Source organism: Cyclopterus lumpus, chromosome 1, assembly GCF_009769545.1.
Source record: "Cyclopterus lumpus isolate fCycLum1 chromosome 1, fCycLum1.pri, whole genome shotgun sequence".
NCBI lineage: Eukaryota > Metazoa > Chordata > Actinopteri > Perciformes > Cyclopteridae > Cyclopterus > Cyclopterus lumpus.
Window position 1 is genome coordinate 16,103,111 of NC_046966.1, and position 20,754 is coordinate 16,123,864.

Here is a 20,754-nt window from a genome sequence, read left to right on the forward strand (position 1 = left end):
GGTGTTGTTACGCTCTGTCTTCCTAAACCTTGGTTTTTAATAATTTCATCTAAATCAACCTTATTGCCACGTTCATGTCATAATCAAGATGCTATAATTACCCATTTCCAACTTGTAAATAGCGTTTTTCATTAAAGACGTATTGGTTGATAATTCAAAACTAGCTGTAAAGGGGAAAAAAAGACGCTTCATGCCAGCTAAAGTCAACCAATAAAAACGGGTTTCCTTTTCAGGACAACACAGTTAAAGTTTTATTATGGACCTGCAATTAGTTTAAAAAAAACAGCAGCTAAACCCCACAATAAGGCAAACTTTGGCCTGCTTTACATTTCATATAAACAAGTACAGCTTGGCAACTTCAGTAGACGGAGGAACTTCTGAGCCTCGAAACAAATAAGCGTTCTGTTCCACCGTCAGTCATTATGTTAATGTCCTAATGAAGATTAAAAAGTCATTGTTAACAATGTGTACACAGAATAATCTGCCTTGGCTGACTGCAGTGGAACCGATAAGAATAGACTGTAGAGATGTCCGGTGTCGGGTATTATATGCTTCATTACACTTTTATTTCCTAGTGTGTTAATTTTAAAACTATTCTGTAGGAGCAGAACCATCTGTAACCTTATCTTTTCCCTTTCATTTCCCTCCACTCACCTTGTGTCCAGTAATGAGGTGTTCATTTATCCTATGGCTTGATTTGTCTTAGAGGCTGACCTGATATTTTGCTCTGAATATTCACACAGGAATTATGTTTACAACCCGAGAGGTCAGTGGTCATTTTAGTCGTTAGTTTCCCCGTATTCTCTCCATATGACTTTAATTTAAACTAAAGTGTTAAGAACAATACCTACTGTACACTTTACCTAAAAGGTGTAATGGCTGTGAGGCTTGATAACATATATAAAATTAATAAAAGGGAAATAATGTAATATTGTTGAATTGTGCAACTAACAATAGTAGCTCTGGCATTTCGTTCTCAGGATTGAGCATTATTTGATTCAATAAAGAGTTATCGGGATTAAAGGGAATACAATTGTTGCTAAATGACCTTCAGGGACTATAGGTTCACACATTCCTGTCTCAAAACGTCAAACCCTTCCCATCCCTCTTTAGTGGAGCAATAAAATACTCCAACAGAGGAGGTTAAGTAAAGCGAATGCCGCAACGCGGCTAATAAGCCAAAAAAGCTTCCATTTTAGACTTGGCAGCCCTCATAGATCAGCACCGACAAGACGACTTGCCAACGGTCAACAGCATGATTGAGTGACAAAGGTCACCTACGTTGTCTTCATTTCAATGGAATCTCAATTGAGCTCGAGACTGATTCATTAGTCGATCACTTCTGCTCTTCATTAACAGTGTAGTCTCGTAACAGTGTATCGGCACTATAACCAAATGCATTTTTCATTTCAGCCAAGAAAACTGATGTGACTTTTCTCTTTCACTCCTAAAAATAAGATCTAAAGCACCTTCATCGTACCTCCTCCCATGGTAACCAACTCTTTACATGACTGAAAAGCCACCATGTGTATCCCCTTGTGTTCTCTTGCATATGTCAACTTACTTCAAGAAAACTGGGAGGCAGACGAGCTCATTCAGTAATCAGACCACATCTGTTCCACAAATGAGACTTTCCAAATGATAGAAACAACACAGCAGGAAAATGATATGAGAAATATTTCTTATTCAGGTGGACAGCCAGTGAAATGAGTGCCGGTGTTACAAGCAGGAGTATAACGGAACGATCACCAAGGTTACCAAGGCATCCTTCCTTCGGCTGTCTACATTGTGTGGAGGGAAAACATTTATAAAGCTTTGACAGCGTATACAATGAGTTCTTTAGGATACCTTTAGAACACTACATTTTTTCTTTTGTTATGTGCAAGGTACAAGATCATGGCAGACATTACAATAGCAATACTTCATGTGGGCATTGTAGTTGAGATAATCAGGGTTCACAGATGCTGTCGGGCATATCCACCACCAGAATCAGGCTGCTCATCTCAATTTCAGGGCAGGGGGTAAAAAGGTTGGTTGCCTTCCCGCACAATTTACAACATCTTCCTCTTCTCAAACTCCTGCAGGAGATGGACAAGAGAGAAAGAAAGAAAGAAAGAGACATCAAATGAAATGAAGTGAGATAGAACTGAATGATTTATTCGTGCAAAATTCACACAGCCTCTGTTTTGATTGTGTGCATCAGATCTGCTGTTGAGGTGAGGCAACAGAGGCAGTTGGAGCTCTGGAGAGCCCGTTGTTTCTTTTTTTTCCTGGAGAGCGCGTATCATGTAGCGTTCTACGTGTCAGTAAGTTACAGTTGTCAACACTAAAAACAGCTCACTTCCTGCGATTGATGGAGGCTACACATCTGCACAAAAAAAAAAAAATGAGTTATGCGAGGTTACAATTGCTGTGTTTATCAGCACAGGCCAACCATGTGACTACAAATGAGAAGGCATTATGTTAGCCATTAAAAAGGATGTCACCATTTACATATTCAATTTGGGGAATATCAAACAAACCGTAGGATGATAGAATATGTCGTTCCCCAAGAATTTTCCATTCCACAGGGAGAAAGTAACTTAATGCAAATGTCATTTATCAGGTCTGCAGAACACACAAGCACTCCTGCACATGTTGGCCCATTGCTCTGTGGCTTCTGGATACATGAAGGTCTACTGCCCCCTTGAGGAGGAAAGACTAACCTCGACTTTTCGGGTGAAATGAATGACGAGACATTGTGGGTGGAGGGGAGATCTTTGCTTTACAGATGATGTGGGGTTAAAACAAAAAGGAGTGGCACAGGGTTAAATTATTAGGGACAAGTAAAATTAAGAGTAAAATGAGGAAAGGAGAGGTTGCCGCTCAAAAGGGAAGGGTGAAACCACAGCTGAATAAAAACCCAGGAGAACGGAGAAAAACATCATGTGAAAGAAAAGTCAGACATTTACAAACTAGCAGTGACAACAGCTTTAACACACCTCGGGCCAGATGTGTGGGGAGCACGGGCATTGTAAATATAGACTGCGTGCACCGCCTTCAACTTTTGAATTTATTACACAAACAAGATCTTGAGATTAAATGTGTTCTGCATGCAATATTTTCACTTTGACTATTGAGCAGGATACAATAATATCATCTGCCGCAGCAATAAGGAGTTCCAGATATTTTGTTAACTATTAAAAAGGTCAAAATTATTCTACCGTGCATGTGAATTAAATCCTCCTGCGATAAACACACGTTTTTTTTAATATCTTGTCCGTGCACCAGTTGTAGGTTTTTGGGGGGCTATCACTCCAAGCATAAATGTTGTTATACCATTTGCCATTTTTATTGTTAAAAGGTCCTGAAATCATATTGTCTCGCTAGATCCAACAGGATTTCATGTCATCAACACATCCTTTGTTTGGATAATTTCACTTGATAGATTTCTGTTTTTGTCCTCAGACAATAACCTGAAGCAAAAACCTATTGCAAAGTATTGTTTTGTCAAATGTCCAGTAGGGAAAATATTACAGTTTCAACGGAGCAGTACTAGCTTGCTGCATCCAGTTCATACTAACAGAGTTGGCAATGTATATCTGTAATTATTATGATGATGAATAGTGTGCAAAAATATGCTTATGCAACTTTGAGGACAAAAGCATCTTCAGCAGAGTTGGTCCAATTTGATGAAACACCACTCGGAACTAAGAGCCTTATTAACGGCTGGTATTAGTTTACTGGAAACTCCTCAAAATACACATTTGATGAAGCATGAGCTTGCTATATTGCAGTTATTATTAATTAAGGAAGAGCACGTCGAACAGCCATTTGACACACGACAATGGATGGCTGAATGAATGTACTTCTTCTAGACAAGAAGGTCATTTTGTCTGCTTAATATTTACTAAAAACATTTCACTCGTGCTGGAGTGAATGATCTTGACCGCCCCGAGTGCCTGAGATCAGGGGTCGTCATCGTGTCAGCCCACATCCGGAGCATTATGCCGACTCGCTCCCATTACTTCGTTCAACGAGATTAGCAGAGATGTATGAACACAATGTGCAGCAAAATGAGCAACCACGTCGCACGTTTTTCATTATTACACACAATGATTATGAATTGAAGTTTGAGGGAAAAAATTTGTGTAAATCTATATCCGCGTGCAGTAGTGCCAGCAGTGGTAATGAAAGTATAAAATGATGAATGGGTGTAATACATGCTTTCACTTTTTATACGTCTTGTTAACAGTGCTTCCCTGGAGATCAATTGAAATAAAGAGGCAGTGGGGCCAAGTCAGCCACTGTCCACACGCGTTTATTAATTGCTGCCCTTCTCTTCTGCCTGTCTTTACGGCATATTAAAAGTTAAATTCCAAACCTTGCTTCTCCCAGAAGAAAACATTTAAATTCTCGTTCCCAGTAAACCCTCTCACATGTGTAACCACTCGGTGTTGCTACGAGTGACCAGAATCACAAGATATTTTCTTCAGAGAAGTATACCTGCGGCGCTATTACAATATGATTATATAATGAGAACTCTAATTAGCGTGCTTAGAATCATCTTCATAATTAAAACGTGACCTTGAGTATTTAGTTTATTGTCCTATGATTTTTTTCTAGAATCATTTGTAATCAATTGCAGATGTTCTGATTTAAACAATGGAGCATATAAGTGTATATTTCTTATTATGCTCTTAATTCTCCCAAGAATAAATTTGACAGCAACACAGACATAAACAGAAGAGGAAGACCGAAGCCAGGGTCAAGAAAAGAGGTGCAAGTGAAGAGACGAGATTAAATTGAGGCAAAAAATAAATTAAAAAAAAAAGGTGAAAAACTGAGCCCAATATTTTTTGCCATTATGATTACTGAGCATTTTTAAAGATGATGTTTGTGATGGTGAGAATGCAAAACACATGTTGAATAATAATAATTTAAATACATGTTTTTGAAAATAAAAGCCCTTTTCAGACGGACGTATATTATCCTGTTAGTAAAATAAAGTCTGTAACAATGTTTTACTCACAACTTTCACTTGAGTACAAGTAATACCACAACAGAAAAATACTCCATTATAATTAAAAGTCCTGCTTTCAACATCCCGCTTGAGTTAATGTAATATTATCAGCAAAACATACTGAATGTAACTCAAATAAATCTAATCATTAAGCAAAATGTGTCACTATCAAATTGTAGTATTATGTAATTTATATAATTTAATTATTACCACTAACATGTAAGCACAACTTCAAACAATGCAGTTGGTTGAGGCAGAGTTTATTGTAACTATTTAAAAGATTGTTATGTAACAATTGTTGTACGTACATGTGTTATGTAAAATATTCGAAGAACAAAGAAACATAAAATTAAAATACTCACGTAAGGATCATGCACCTCAAATTGTACCCAAGTACAGTACCAGTACAGTATATTCAACCATCACTATTCATGATTACTATTCCTCAAGCCTCTGTAAACAACACTATCTGGAACAAAGGACTCACCTTGAAAATAGTGCTGCCCAGCTGGGCAGGGGACATGCTGACAACAACTCCAGCTGACTGGAGGGCTGCAATCTTCTCTTTGGCTCCCCCCTTTCCGCCAGCGATGATGGCGCCAGCGTGGCCCATCCTACGGCCGGGAGGAGCAGTTAGCCCCGCGATGAAGGACACCACAGGCTTTGAATTAGCACCCTGAACATAAAAGAGGGAGAGAAAGGAAAAAATGAAGTGTGAAATGACGTTAAAATGGACGAAAAAGGAGAATAAGCTCAAGGGAGTGTGTGAGGATGCAAGTGCCGTTAGTGGATTAGGAGGAAGGAAAACGGAGGAGAGGGTTGTATAAAAATAGAGAATACGCTTTCCGCACCTGCATTTCATTCATTCATTAGAAATTAAACACCCCATGTCCTCCCATTACAGATGAGAACAGGCTTGTCTAACCAGCCATCTCTGTTTGAGCCTGCATTATTAAATCAAAGGGTCAATCAAGCCATTTAATTGCATGGGTTGGTGTATGACCAGAGAGGGGCTCAGGCTCCTGCCATTTCATATCATCTCATTTCTGAGATGGTAATTAGTCACGCAGGCACTTAGATTAGTTCAGCCCGTCTATGCTGCTTGCTCATTGATTGATGTTACATTCAACAGCTAAGATCACTTCCAAGGTGAAGAGAGCTAATATTTCATCTTCAGAAATAACATTATAAGCAACAGGGACAGTGTTTGTGTTAGTGTGTGCACACGCACTATGCGAAAGCTGTCCCCTACAATTATGTTGTTATTCCTGAGTATGAAATATTAGTTGTTGCGCACACACACACGCACGCACAATTGCAGACAGCGTTCACAGAATGACTGTGACATGTTCAGCAGCCAAAGCAAGACAGCGAGGTCCTTCAAAGACATCCAAATTCAGACCCGACACTGGCAGGAACAAGATGGCAGTCTCGAATATAAACTGGAGATGACTTTTAATAATTAATACTCGCAGAACGTTTATCAGCCAGGGAAATGTTGAGGACCTTGGAAAGAAATGCGCTGCTAATGAGATATTAACACTTGCACATCTAACATAGAATTGAAGAGAGGGGAATATTACTTTAAAGTGCTCTAGATGCGTTTCAAGCATCTGTTGTGCGTGTTGAAAAATGTAAGCACAAAACAAATTAGCACCAAAACCCTACTCGGTATTCAAAAGTCAAATCACGTTGTGAATAAACAAACCACCCTCATGTGAATCAAGTCTTAAATCTACCTCAAACGAAAGGGGTTTAATTACTCTATTAATCCCTGCCTCCCTTGATACTAAGTACTGGCAATGCATACAGGGAGGGGAGTTACACTATTATTCACTTTACCCATCTTTTGTCTTCCACTGTTAGCGCTTCAGATAGATTACCTTAATTATAAGAACAACAGGGTAGTTCCCCCACCTCTGTGCGCCAACTTGACTGGAGGAGGGCTTTTCTTTTCTATAAACACAAAACAGCACTGCTCCAAGGTGAGAAATCGTATTTAAGCTTAAAAAGCCAGACGGAGACAATTATCCGCCCCTATAAACATGGTAGGCATGAATAAAACTGGCATGTGCACGTACACATGGAGCTCGTCAACACTTCCTCGAAACTACAACACGAGACAGTTCTCCGTGTTTAGTCCACAGAATTACAAGGACTTTAGCTAAGCTCAGTGGAGACAGGATGGGCAAAAAAAAAAATCAAGAGGCTAAAATAGAAAGAAAAAAAAAAAAGAAAAAAAATCATTAAATCTCTCACTAAGGTGCCAAATACTCAGACCTACTTGCTATGCATGAAGCAAATTGCAATATGGATATTCTGTGTAAAGCCTATTTCTGACTTCTGTGAAACTCTGGCAACGATAGGCAGACCTTTGATACAGGTGACTTTAAGACTATATTATGTTGGCAAGCGTCGCAGACACTGATTAAGACTGAACCTTGAAATATGCCCTGCATCATAAAATCTGACAGAGGAGTCTTCTGGGAAATATGAGGTTGTTTTCTTGAATTTTACAGAATTAAGGAGTCGGTAGATAAACAGTCTGCAGTAACTTGACTGCAACACTGACGGATCAAGACAATCGATACTTCTTCCCCTTTTGGTATAATGTGTCTTTCTCAAATAGGAGATCAATATATTTAATGTAGCGTGACACAAATCAATCATGACACGGGGCCTTAATTTGCTGAGCAGTCTGAACCTAATGTGTCGAGTGTGGCAGAATTCATCTTGTTTTCTACGTTAACTTCATTCTCTGATTAATGGCATCCTAGTTTACATGAACAGTCTTCTGTCAAAGTTTAGTACATTTCACATCAGATGTTTCTGTCTTTGCTGTTGTGTCTGAGCTCTCCAGGTCACATATGTCTGAGGACCAATCAGGATCTAGCAATATTTAAACTAATGTCTAATGATGTGTAGCCTGATAATCAGATTTAATTAACAGTTTGTTTCATTTCATTCACTCAGCCTGACTGTTCCCATGAGCTCATTTTCTAAAAGAGAGTTTATTTTGATTCACTTTGTCTAAACCAATCAGGAGCGAATTATGTTTCTGTCCCACCGATTTCATTTTCAGTGAACATGAAAGCTGTTCAGTACTTTTTTTTAATGAAGGTAAAATATTCTGGTGATTAGAGTTACTTATAATAATCATTACAACTTGTACAGCTCCAGCTCTAATGCATGCATATTTTTCACAATTTGTTTAGGTTATATATATATATATATATATATATATATATATATATGATCAATAAAGATCTGTTGTATATACACTTGACCTTATAAAGCCGGCTTCTGAATGGGCTAAATCTTCTTTATCATCAGAGAGCAGAAATATCTATCAATTTATGTCTTCCCTATTTTAAAGTATTTCATATTTCCCTGAGCTCACCAGCTGCTTCTTTCCAGCCATACTGGGCTTTACATTAATTAATTAATTAAACATTTTTAATCACATAGAATGGCTGCCTAGGTAGTGTTTTGGTGATGCAAATTAAAATGTCAAAATATGCAAATTCAAAACAACGTTGCTATACTACCTTCTGCTCTTCTGTACTATTAAGTGCATTTTTTATATGTATGATGTTCTTCACAACTGACTTTGAGCGCAAGCTCCGCAGCTTAATCCCACGCTCTGCTGGGCTTTTTCATGCACATGTTTCATTTGAACTGTCCCTTGCTGTCAACACTCGGGGTGAGTGGGTGAGGGAGTGGTGGATGTTTGTACTTTATTTGTTGAGTGAGAGAAGTTATGCTCCTGAGACGCCAGCGGGAGATTTGCATGCATTAGAGCAGCGCAGGGCAAATCAACTCCAATTCTCAGCTCAAGATGCACCATAAGAGTGTGCACATGCACAGAAACAAACGCATAGACTGACAAAATGAACAGATTAAAAGTTATCTGCGGGGAGCAAAATGCGCCTGGTGAAGTTTAAAATGTCAAATACAAGGTTGCAACCACTTGGCCACCTAAGCTGATCACCCTGCTGCTGTTTATCACATGCAGGCATCACAAAAGGTTCACTGCTCGTCAACAATGCGGGTTTCGAGAACACGTCTCGTGAATCATACCTACATGCCATCTATCACTCTCATCACTCACACAGAAAAAGTGAGAGAGACAGCCTGAAGCTGTGATCAAAAAGCAAGGACACTTTGTTCTGGACATGCGATGGTTTACAGTGTTCACTACAACAGAGATTTGAAAAGGCATAACTAAGATATCATTCAGAAAAGCATCCATACATATAGGAACAGATTCCTCAGCAGAGGTGAAGCGCTGGAGCAGACTATATTACAAGGTGAGTGAGATAAAATAATAGGTGCCCAGTGTGTCATTTCCTTACAGAGTTGTGCTGTTTAAGGTAATCCGCTGCCATCTCCTCAGCATTGCCACCAATTTCTCCAATAAGGATGATGCCATCCGTCTTGGGATCCTGCAGGAACACCTCGAGACAATCTATGAAGTTTGTTCCATTGAATGGATCCCCGCCAATACCTTGCAGGGGACAAAGCAAACACTTGTTGTTTAATCAAGAACCTGTTCCTGTGAATATTTAAAAAAGGTATCAGATGGCACTTTCAGAGATTGGAATAAGAAGCAGATGGAACCTAGCTTTCTGTCAATATTATAGATTTGGGCAACCCCAGTGAAGAACTGTGAATACTCCATTTGGCAAAGCCTGAATTGTTTCAATTTAATAATGTATAATAACTTTTTATTAACCTTCTAGAGTGCTGCAGGAATGAGTCCTAAAATCCCTAAAGGAGTCGGCATGTGTGTGCTTCCGGTTCCTTTGTCTAAATGTAAATGTTTTTTTTAATATGAGTTTTGGTTAGATGCCTGAAGTAAGGTCTGTGGGTCACACAAGCATAAGATATTTTACTGTTTTGTTTTACGGTGTTTATCATGTCCACTTCACAGCCATGTTGTGTCTATGCAATCAAGAAACCTTGGTGTAGTTCGCATATAGTCTAACTTGAATGTTCTACGTCTGCCGATTGTATTCACACTTCAAAAATCTAAATATTGATGTTCATTTGTGGAGATTATATTGCTGAATAAAACTTGCAAGTATCTTAAACGTGTGTTTGCCTCAGATCTTATTTTCTACGCAATACAAAATTCCATAATACCATTGGACTTTTAACGATTGAACTGGTACGATGATGAATTCTGGGTTTGGCCAACAAAAAACTGTCCAACTGTGTTTCAGCTAACCGCTAATTTTGTCCCTCCGGCATTTGGTGCCGAGCAGGTAGATTCCAGTAGGTTTTTAGAGCTTTTTTATTGTATGCCAGCTGCTTCTTGAAACTACTCTATTAGAGCAGCGAGAGTGAATAAAATAAACAGTTGTGGGTCGAAAAATCCAAACTTCAAAATTCAATGTATGTTTGTCACTTCAAGCTTTGTTAATATAAACATGTTGAATATAGCTGTGTTAAATTGAGTCTCTAACACAACAATATGTTATAGAAATTGTGGATAAGCAAAACCTTCTTCAGACATAATGTAAAACTGGACTGAGGTTACAGGAGCAGAATCTTCAAAGTTACTAAACATTTGTTTAATCTTATAGACTATCTTAATCTAATTGTATTTCTGCATGACACGTTTCCATTCCAAAAATGATCATTTCCAAATCCCAATGGTCCAATAATCATTTTCAAAAATAAATTTCCACAACAAATTACACCAGGATCTATAAAAGCATGGGCAAACCTTCCTGAGATAAATCTTCAATGACAATTCGTCACCTAGAGTTATATTCTTACCATTAAAAAAACCTGGCAACACGAAGGAAAAAAGTACATGAATAATAAAAGAGAAGCACATTATCTGCAACAAAGATGACATTGATTATAAATATTGCATAAACTGTAATTTGCTGTAGCCCCTCGGTCATGCTCAGACTTAAGAAATCACTAGTAGGACCACCAATAAAGCTCCTCAATGAACTCTACAATATTTAATGCAGTTGCAGCACCGCTTTTTATTAAGTCTGGCTAGACAACACTCCATAATTAAAATGTCGAAATAATAATGAAGCCAAGTTGTTTTTCAGTTAGTTTCAGCATCCAGTAAGCCTTCTAATACAGATTTTGTGGTGGGCGATACATAAGATAAGTTAATCTTTATACACACACCGTGTTGCCGAGAAGTAAAAGTGTGAGGTATAAAATGTATTATTACAGTGAGTCTAGATGGTCTGATGGAATTAAAACAGATTGTCTGATAGCCCCAGTACATGAGCTGCATCAACAAGGGACATGTGAGGGCCCTTCAACTCCTTATTTCACTGAGTGAAGGAACATCGATTGATCAGTGGATAAATGTAATTAGTGACATCCCTTTTTGATATCAAGACAGCAGAAACACATGTCCCATCTTCAGCTTGTGCTATGAAGCTCAATGCGCTGCTAAACCAAAGTAGAAATCATCAAATTACAGAAATAAGGCTGTGGAAAATGTAGGGAAGAAAAGGGATGTAATAACTTGATGAGTCCACAGTTCCACATGCATCAGAGCCACTTGTGTTCTGTTCATTCTCAATGGAAACCTTCAAAGACGGCAGCAACTTCAATGTTCTGATTTCACAGGAATAGACACAAGTTGTTAAGTTGCTTTTTCAATACAAAGTGTTTGTGCTATTCACTGGAATGCATCTGAATCTGATGAGTTTTATAGTTCAAGGTGAATTTAGTAGATTCACCTTCCTATTTCTAAGACGAAAGTATAGAAACATCACAACAGCCGCCTTATTATGTCTCAATACTCAGGGACTTGTTCAAGCAAACATTCACAAAGAGGCTCAAAATAAATTAAGGCATAAGATGTTGAGTGCCTGGTATAAAGCGACCATCGTGCCTTCAACCCAAATGCAACACACTATTAAAATATCCTCCATTATCCTCTGTTAAATTTCCTCAGTGTCTTCTTTCAACAACCCATAAAGCAAGACACTGGATCAGGATCAATTTGATATTTCAGTTCTGGTTACCTGTCTGTGTTAATATTGTCTGGATATAAAACTGGGAGCTGTGTTACAGTGTGTTAAATCTAAATTATATATGCCACAGGTCATTGGTACTTACCAATGCAGAGTGACTGGCCGAGTCCGACTTGTGTAGTTTGATGCACAGCTTCGTATGTCAGGGTACCCGATCTTGACACAATGCCTGAAAGAAAGATTAACTTTGTTGAAAAAAATACCAACAAAAACACTGCTCCAATCAAGGGTAATAGAGTGACATATAATGAAGCTGTCATTTCCTGTCCAACATTAACTGAATCGTTTCAACACGACAGCAAAAAAAGATCTCAGCTCTGTAACAGCTGTTCTCTCTACGCTTTTGGGAATGATGACGGGTGGTTTACTATAAAAACAGACTTCCTGTGAAGGTTCACTGGTCAACAGCAGCACACGCTGCTTATCAAGCCGTCAACAGCAGAAGCTCAATCTACAATTAAAGTACAGCGTTTAAATTAAAAAGACAGCTATTAATGTGAATAACTTCAGTCATTTCTGACACAAACATGTAAGCTGTGGTTGAGCAAATATTCTTCAATGAAATAACTACGCATTTCAGAAGTATGTATGTATTTCTATGAATAATTTAAATGATTTAAACCAAGAATTTAAAAAGTGTGTAATGTCATGAATAAAAAAAAAAAAAAAACTCACCAATTCTTCCCTTCTTGTGAATGTGGCCTGGCATGATCCCAATCTTGCATTCTCCAGGCTGCAGAAAAGTTACATTTTCAATATTTAATTGCATAAAATAAAGAATGTTTACTTTGACATGCACATACAAGTGTTTTTCCAGTTCTCCAAACTTGAAATATGTCTGGGAACGGTCATCTATTATGAAGCTTTCTTTCTACACCATAAACACACTTTAAATAAACCAGATCAAAGTTAGCAAATATTCACTGAGAACATTCCCATTGGTGAGGATAACTATTTAACTTCTAGTTTTCTTTGTCAATATGCAAAGTTTGCTATACTTTTAAAATGTGAAAACCTGGGCTATTTAAATACTTAACATTGATTATTACAAAAAAAAACAGAAACAAAAAAAACAGCAGTATAAATAACTGGTCCTTTAAGATTTTAGTTTCTTTAAATTCAGAGTTGAAAAGGTAACAAAATATGAATGCATTAAATCTTAATAAATACTGGATCCCTGAGAGGAAGATTGTATTCCTAGCTCTCTCAGCCACAAACAAAAATCAACGGATGGACAAAGACATAATGCCTCCCATCATGGCTATTGCCGGCACCGGCATTAAAAAAAAAAGCACATGCATTAATATATGCGAGTGTGAGAGCTTACATTGATGACTCCTGGGCAGTTGGGGCCTATGAGGCGGGTGGTACCCTGGCGCAGGAGCTTATGTTTGACTCTCACCATGTCCTGCTGGGGGATGCCCTCAGTGATGCACACCACCAAGGGGATCTCGGCATCAATGGCTTCGATAATGGCCGCTGCCGCGAATGGCGGCGGCACATAAATCACAGTGGCATCTGCCCCTGTGCCCTTCTTTGCCTGAGGCGAGGAATAAAGGTATTGGTGGTGCATTAAAAATGGAAATTCAAAAGTTAGGAAATAGTGCCACCTAATGTTTCTTTAAATGTATCTTTAAAAGCTTCACAGTCCCTTGCAGGATATTAGCAGCAAACCTGTCAGATCCACATCACATATTTCGGCTTCAATATGTTTACAACAGATGATAAAAAAGGACAACAGACTGATAAGGAGTCATACATACCTCTTTGACTGAATTGAAAACTGGCAGGCCGAGATGCGTCTTACCACCCTTCCCAGGAGAAACACCTCCAACTAACTGTGAGCCATAGTCAAGAGACTGCTGACTGTGAAACGTACCCTGCAAGGAAAGGGGAGGAGTTATGAGTGTGTAATGAAGTGGGGTACAGACACTTTCTGTAGCATCAACCTTGAGATATCATTACAGACAGAGAGGAAGGAGGATATATGCTGCCATCCAGGATTAATCACCTGTGCGGCTGAGTAAAGGGAAGGATAGAGAAGTGAGGATGGGTTGAGATATATATATATATATATATATATATATATATATATATATATATATATATATATATATATATATATATATATATATATATATATATATATATATATATATATATATATATATATATACACACATATACACACACACACACACATAAATATACACAAATGTTGTTGACAGGTAAATAGTGATTTCAAGTAAGATTAATCTCCTTGCAGAATATTTGAAAAACAAAAATCAAAAGCGGCTTTGGATATTCTCCAACACCAACTGTAAACTATCTCCCAAGAAAGATAGTTTTATTTCACATACTGTCACCCACACATTCTAACTTACATCAGGTGGCAGTATTCCAGTGGCATTGAGCACTGATGGAAGTAATCAACCACATAGACCCACCGCAGGTTAAATCATTACATAACCGTTTAAACCCACAGATATCGAATATGTCAGACAGATGGGGAAACTATGCATTAGGAAAAAACACAAAATACTTGTATTTTCATAACCACACGTGTGAATATATTATCCTCATGTAAAATGATCACCAGCCTATTAAGAGGAATTAGAAGCTATGAATCAGCATCTTTTCTCTAAATTGTAATATACTCATTCACCTTCTGCTAACTTTGCTGTTTTCTCCAGTCATTATTATCGCAGATGTTGAGACACTAAATTTAGCAAAATTGCTTGCTTATCAAGCCAGAAAGACTCGACAATGTGCACTCATAGCGCTTGTTTCATTTCTCATCCCTTTCTAATTACCCGGAGTGTTCACTGGAACTATATTTAACAACCTTTTATTATGTTGAAGAGAAAATGGGAGATGAAAAATGTAATGTGCATGAGGACGAAGTGGGAATATGAATCTATAAAGTCCCCATTTCTGGCTTGTTGAGCACACTTGCCAATAATTTTATTCTCCTTGACTGAACAAGTGAATCACCTGAGATTTTTCATGCGCTTGAAAAATAACTGGAAGGTATTATCGGAGATTAAAACAGTGAGTAAGGACTGTCGTGAGGGTAAAAAAAAAAAATTCATTTCTCCAAAACTAGCAGAAATAAAAACAAGAACTAACCTTATTTATAAGCGGTTAAGGTCAAGTATCAAGTCTCGCAACATTACACTATTAACATAATTAACTATTTGATATATTGTCATGAATAATACTACAAATTAAAAATATATATGTATATATTCTGTGCAGTTCCAGCCTTGGCTTTCCTCCAAATGCTTTTACTGCCTGAAACTCTTTCAATTATACTTAATGACTCCTTTAGGAATTATTCCAGTATTATGCAGGACATTTGAGGGTCTGAGGAGAGAGGGTGGTGTAAATTGTACCAAAAAAGTGATCGAAACAATAATTTTTTAGAAACTCTCCCCTCTGTGTGACAAAGCCTTTTTGTTTGACCTCTAGAAATCACCAACAATGAGAGAGAGTGTGCGTGTGTGCGTGTGTGCGTGTGTGCGTGCGTGCGTACATAGCAAGAAAAAAAAAAAGAGAAAGCGAAAGAGATTTCATAACAAGATTACAGTAACCCAAACTGATGTGAAGCATTAATACAACATGAAGAAAAGTGGTGCTGTAACAAGTGGCTGTACAAACCTGTTTCCCTGTGAAACCTTGGCAGATGACCTTTGTGTCCTTGGTGATGTAGAGGTTCTGCCTTGATGCATTATAACAGTGCCTCACTCCACTCTGCTGCACTGAATGGAGAAAGAGAAAAAGGCTCAAAAATAAATTTTAAAAAAAAACACTACCGTTCAAAAGTTTGGGGTCCTAATGTCCTTATTTTTCAAAGAAAAGCACTGTTTTCTTCAATGAAGATAACATTAAATTAATCAGAAATACACTCTATACATTGTTAATGTAGTAAATGACTTCTAGGTGGAAACGTCTGGTTTTTAATGAAATATCTGCATAGGTGTATAGAGGCCCATTTCCAGCAACTATCACTCCAGTGTTCTAATGGTACTTAGAAGACTAATGGATGATTAGAAAACCCTTGAAAATACTTGTGCAATTATGTTAGCACAGCTGAAAACAGTTATGCTAGTGAGAGAAGCTATAAAACTGCTGCAAATGGAGCATTCTTTGATGAAAGCAAAGTTTGAAGAACAAAATTAAAATTTCAAATAAAAATCATTATTGCTAACCTTGTCAATGTCTTGACTATATTTTCTATTCATTTTGCAACTCATTTGATAAATAAAAAAGTCTGAGTTTTCATGGAAAACACGAAATTGTCTGGGTGACCCCAAACTTCTGAACGGTAGTGTATATAGAAATATATTAATACCCATGTACATATGTATACACATGTGAATATAAATCATAAAAATCTTACGAAATGAAAACTTCCTATCCACGTATTCACCTAAAAGGAGGACTACAAAGTGCTTTTCCTTGTAAAACAATGTGTTTTATCAATGAGTTTTTAGTTAGATGACTGAAAAGGGTCTGTGGTAAACAAACTTAAAGAGATGTTGTTATATGATGATATGAAATACCTCAGAGAAATACCCACTGCTGAATTTTGAAGTGTTTACGTGTCTTAAAAAGATAATTGCTACTAAGAGGCCAAATGAGACTAAAAACACAAATACACCTTTAGCTTGGTGGTGGTAACATCAAGTTATGCAACCATGGTGTATTCATGGTGGTTCATAGTGCATTTTACTATTGGTGAGCTTATTTTCCAAAATCAAAATTATATTGCAATACAAGTTTCAAGGTTGGCCATCACCCACGGATGTGAAAGTTTTTTTTGCGTTAATTAAAGTGTGCAAATACAGGACAAGACAAGCGGTCATTTAATAAAGGTTTGGAGGTGAAAAAACTAAACAATGATAATACCAAATAAATAAAAGGTTAAAATAAGAATAGTCTATTCACTTTACCTACAAAACTTTAAAAGAATCCCTTTGCTTCTGCAATTATCTTTTATTGTTGTTGAATTACAATTTTAGCTTTTCTTCAGTGTAAATGGACTGCATTTAAACAGCGCCTTTCTACCTTAACGGACAAAACATATTTACACACATTAATTTACCAATGGAGGCGGAGAAAGGTGCTGGCCTGCCCAACGGGGGCATTTTTCTACCAGTGTCTTGTTCAAGGACAAAGGGATCAAACAGCCAACCTTGTGATTAAAGGACGACCTGTTCTACCTCCTGAGCCACAGTAGCCGCTGACGTTTACGGCACGTTAGTTTTCTGAGATGTTCTATTAATATTTTATATTTATGCTTCGGCTGTGGGCCTGTTATGGTGTCAACTACTGAAGGAAATGTATAACAATGCTATCGATTTCAAGGATGCACATTTTGTGTACTGCCAGCTAAAATTGCAGGGTAACTGCATGCGTTTAAAATATATATATTGAAAGTGGAATAAAAGTGCTTTACTACATCTAGTACAATTGACATTGGATGGAAATACCACATGTAGTCATTGGGACAAACTAACATTGCTTTATGGACTCATGAGTCTGGAATAAAAGAAAATATAACAAAAGAATTATCCAGCTCTGCAATATATAATTTATTAAGCTCTGCATTTACTGTATGGTTCAGTTCAGTCCCATAGCTTTTATCAACTGTTTAGAGTAGCGGCAGACAGCTTAATCAGGTTTATATAAATAAATATATGTGTAGGTATTATATCATAGCAAAGAGCTCAAAATAGATTTAAAATAAAGCTTAATTGTAAATAAAGCTGAAATCACCATATTAATGTGTTGAAAGTGAAAAAACACAACATATAAATATACGCACACAAAAAAATATTTAATTTAATCTCCAACTCCTTCCGACTCACTTGTGTCACAATAACAAACAAAGTGTAGGTAAGAAAAACATTTTATTTCTCTGTAGGATTATGGAAATGAGCTTTCAATAATCCTCCCAATCTCCCTCAATACTGAACCAATTTTTTAAAAATTAGTCACTTAAAACAAAAAAACATGGGAAAATAGGTTCCAGGTTGAAAAAGACTAAAGACACTCTCACTATGTATCATCAAATAAGGTTGCACGGTGCTGATTGAGCCTATGGCCCACTGTTGAACATGCTTACATTTGCAGTCTTAGAAACGTATAAAGTATAATCCACATGCCTGTACTGCTCATTGCCAAAAGTGGCACCAAAGACAATGGTACGGACACAAGATTATAACTTGACGTATTTCTTTTATGCAAAATGCCAGACATTTTTAACAGAGCTTCTCAAATGTCCTCCAGGGTGCTGGGAACTTGCAGTGGCCTTTTTACACTACTTTCTGACAGTTTGTAAACAACTTAAATCAACAAATAATTGAAAAACAGCTTGTTAACTGCTGCCTTATTAAACAATACTTCATTCAGATTTCACTCCATGAACAGATGATATGACACTGTGACCTAAATGAACACTACACGACAACCGATTGCCTCTCTTCAGTTCACTAGTCTGACACACAGATGTTCTGAAACCTTAAGCTAATAAACTCAATCTATCAAATGTGAGTTAGAAGAAAAAGGCATCAAACAAGAGATGCCTGCTAGTCACAAACTACAATGTCATCAGTCCTAATGTCCTAATAAGATGGAAATAACTGATGACTCCCAGTGGTCCTCTTTTGGGTCTTCAAGCCTATGACAATACTTTATTCAAAGCTCAACAAAGTAACCTTCACACATTTTGGTTTTTAAATATGGGCAATCAAAACACAAGCTTGTAACCCTCAAAATGTACCTGCTTGTATTTAAAAAACATTTCTGAAGTGGAAAAATAGAGCGTCACTACATATAATATAACCGACAGTAAGCTGCCATCTTCTAACTGGGCTGTGGTAAACCGGCAGTGTTCAACCTCCTCACTGACAGTGAACTTTGATCTTCTGTCAAGAGACAACCGACACTGTCAAGTCACAAAGTTCAGTTACTCACTTTAGCTCAATGTCTCAACAATGTCACAGCTACTAAAATACGGCGAGAGCATAACAATCTCGCAAAAAACTGTAGCTTGCTAACTTTGGTGTCAGATAACTAAAAGGAAATTCTCAGCGCTGTAACGGTAACCACGTATGCTGCAGATAGACTGATTGAACAGCTAATTCAGCTGCTTCAACTCATGGACAAATAACATGAGCTAACGTTAACACTCTAACAAAACAACTTGAGCAGAGCAAACGGACGAGCTGCATTTAGTCGAGAGGACATACAAGGTCAAAGATCAATACTTGCTCCGGTCTGGACGCAGGCAGTTAGGGGTTAAAGTTAGATTTCAGCTGGACGTTAGCAGGTGCTAGTTAGCTGGCTGGCTAACTGTCAAACCATGAGAGGCTTTGCTAGCAAGTGAAACATTCAAAGAGCCTTGCAAAGCTCTGCTTATGTAACTTTAGCAGACATCACAACACAAATACGTATATGTATGTCACATAAACTAAACTGTCGAATCTTTAAAGTGATTAAAACTAGAAATTACGAAAATACTTACGAAGCAGCCTAGCAAACAACCTGCTGTGAGACATCTTCGGTCATTCACCAATGACACCAGAGGCTGAGGACCCAACACAAGGATTGTAGATGACTACAGATATCCCCGTCGATATGGATAATTACACGAGTTTGACAACTTCTGCTTGTTTCATAATAAAGTCCGAGCTTTCTATGTTAATTGATAATTGCTTGCCGATGGTTTCATTTATGAGTTTTGAATACAGTGTATAAAACAGAGGCAGAAATAAACAGGCAAACTAGTAGACTACCTCATGTCACAACGCATTGTGGGTAGTGTAGTTCTGAACAGGGTACGTGAAAGAAACCCTGCCAGCACTAGAGGTCGCGTTAACCCCATGGATCATTTCAGTAGGCTAAATGTCTTTCAACAGCATAGTGTACATTTTAATGAAATATATATTTAGTCAATGCTCCATTTCCATTGATATTAAGATATTTATTGTTTTGACTTCAAAATGATTAACACACTTGGTGCTACTTAGTCATAAATTATACTTTGTCTTGTTTAATTAAAATATTACTCATCATTTTTCAATTAGGATCATGGCGATATTGACCAAAATTGCAGTACCCACTTCTACGTTTCTGAACTTGTTAACAGCTACCTCAATGAACAACACCTTTTTTCAAAATGGCTGTGACAGTAACCATCTTCATAACAAAAATAAAATCTATGCAGTTTTTACCTCAGAAATATAATGAAACATATGACATTCATTTATATACATAACTAGCCTATGTGACAGATTAATTGAAGAGTAACTTTCACTTGTAATAATGGAGAGTTTTACAAGAGAACAGGATTCTCTGGAGTTTCTCAGGAAAGTATTTGGCCACATATGTTGTATTTACAATTATAGGAGTCAGTGTTTGATACTGTATTTACTGTAAATGTGATATATTTGTATCTATTTTCATTTTGTGAGATTGTATTCCACCATCACAGGGACATATTTGAGTTTTTATATTCTGAATACTTTGTTTTAGTGGTAACTCATATAGATTCAACTTGTATCAATAGTATAGTAAATGTGTGTTGAGTGAATTGACTGTAAAGATAGGAGCTGACCTTTAATTGTTACGGAAATATTTTTCAATTAGGGTATTGAAAATGTTTGACAAATCTGAGAAGCCTTCTTGGTAAAATGGTAATCAATCCTGTTTTTCTATACCAGCTTG

At 37.4% G+C, this 20,754-nt stretch overlaps 1 protein-coding gene across 1 annotated transcript; it reads right to left on the reverse strand.

The window, feature by feature from the left end:
• Window positions 1–1,662: 1,662 nt before the first annotated feature.
• On the reverse strand, window positions 1,663–19,748 carry suclg1 (succinate-CoA ligase GDP/ADP-forming subunit alph). The gene is made up of 9 exons (XM_034534174.1): window positions 19,553–19,748; window positions 15,682–15,782; window positions 13,785–13,901; window positions 13,349–13,561; window positions 12,697–12,754; window positions 12,107–12,190; window positions 9,358–9,509; window positions 5,490–5,678; window positions 1,663–2,078 (listed from the first exon to the last, which is right to left on the reverse strand). Exons 1-9 carry the CDS (start codon window positions 19,584–19,586, stop codon window positions 2,052–2,054), a joined length of 975 nt encoding a protein of 324 aa, XP_034390065.1. The 5' UTR covers window positions 19,587–19,748; the 3' UTR covers window positions 1,663–2,051.
• Window positions 19,749–20,754: the final 1,006 nt, after the last annotated feature.

Excerpts from the sequence above, each read along its gene's own strand:
- suclg1 (XM_034534174.1), bottom strand. The coding sequence starts at position 19,586 with ATGTCTCACAGCAGGTTGTTTGCTAGGCTGCTTC. Across the intron at positions 9,510-12,106 it reads CGGCCAGTCACTCTGCATTG|GTATTGGCGGGGATCCATTC; the intron begins GTAAGTACCAAT and ends GTCCCCTGCAAG. Across the intron at positions 5,679-9,357 it reads ACCTTAAACAGCACAACTCT|GGTGCTAATTCAAAGCCTGT; the intron begins GTAAGGAAATGA and ends TTTTATGTTCAG.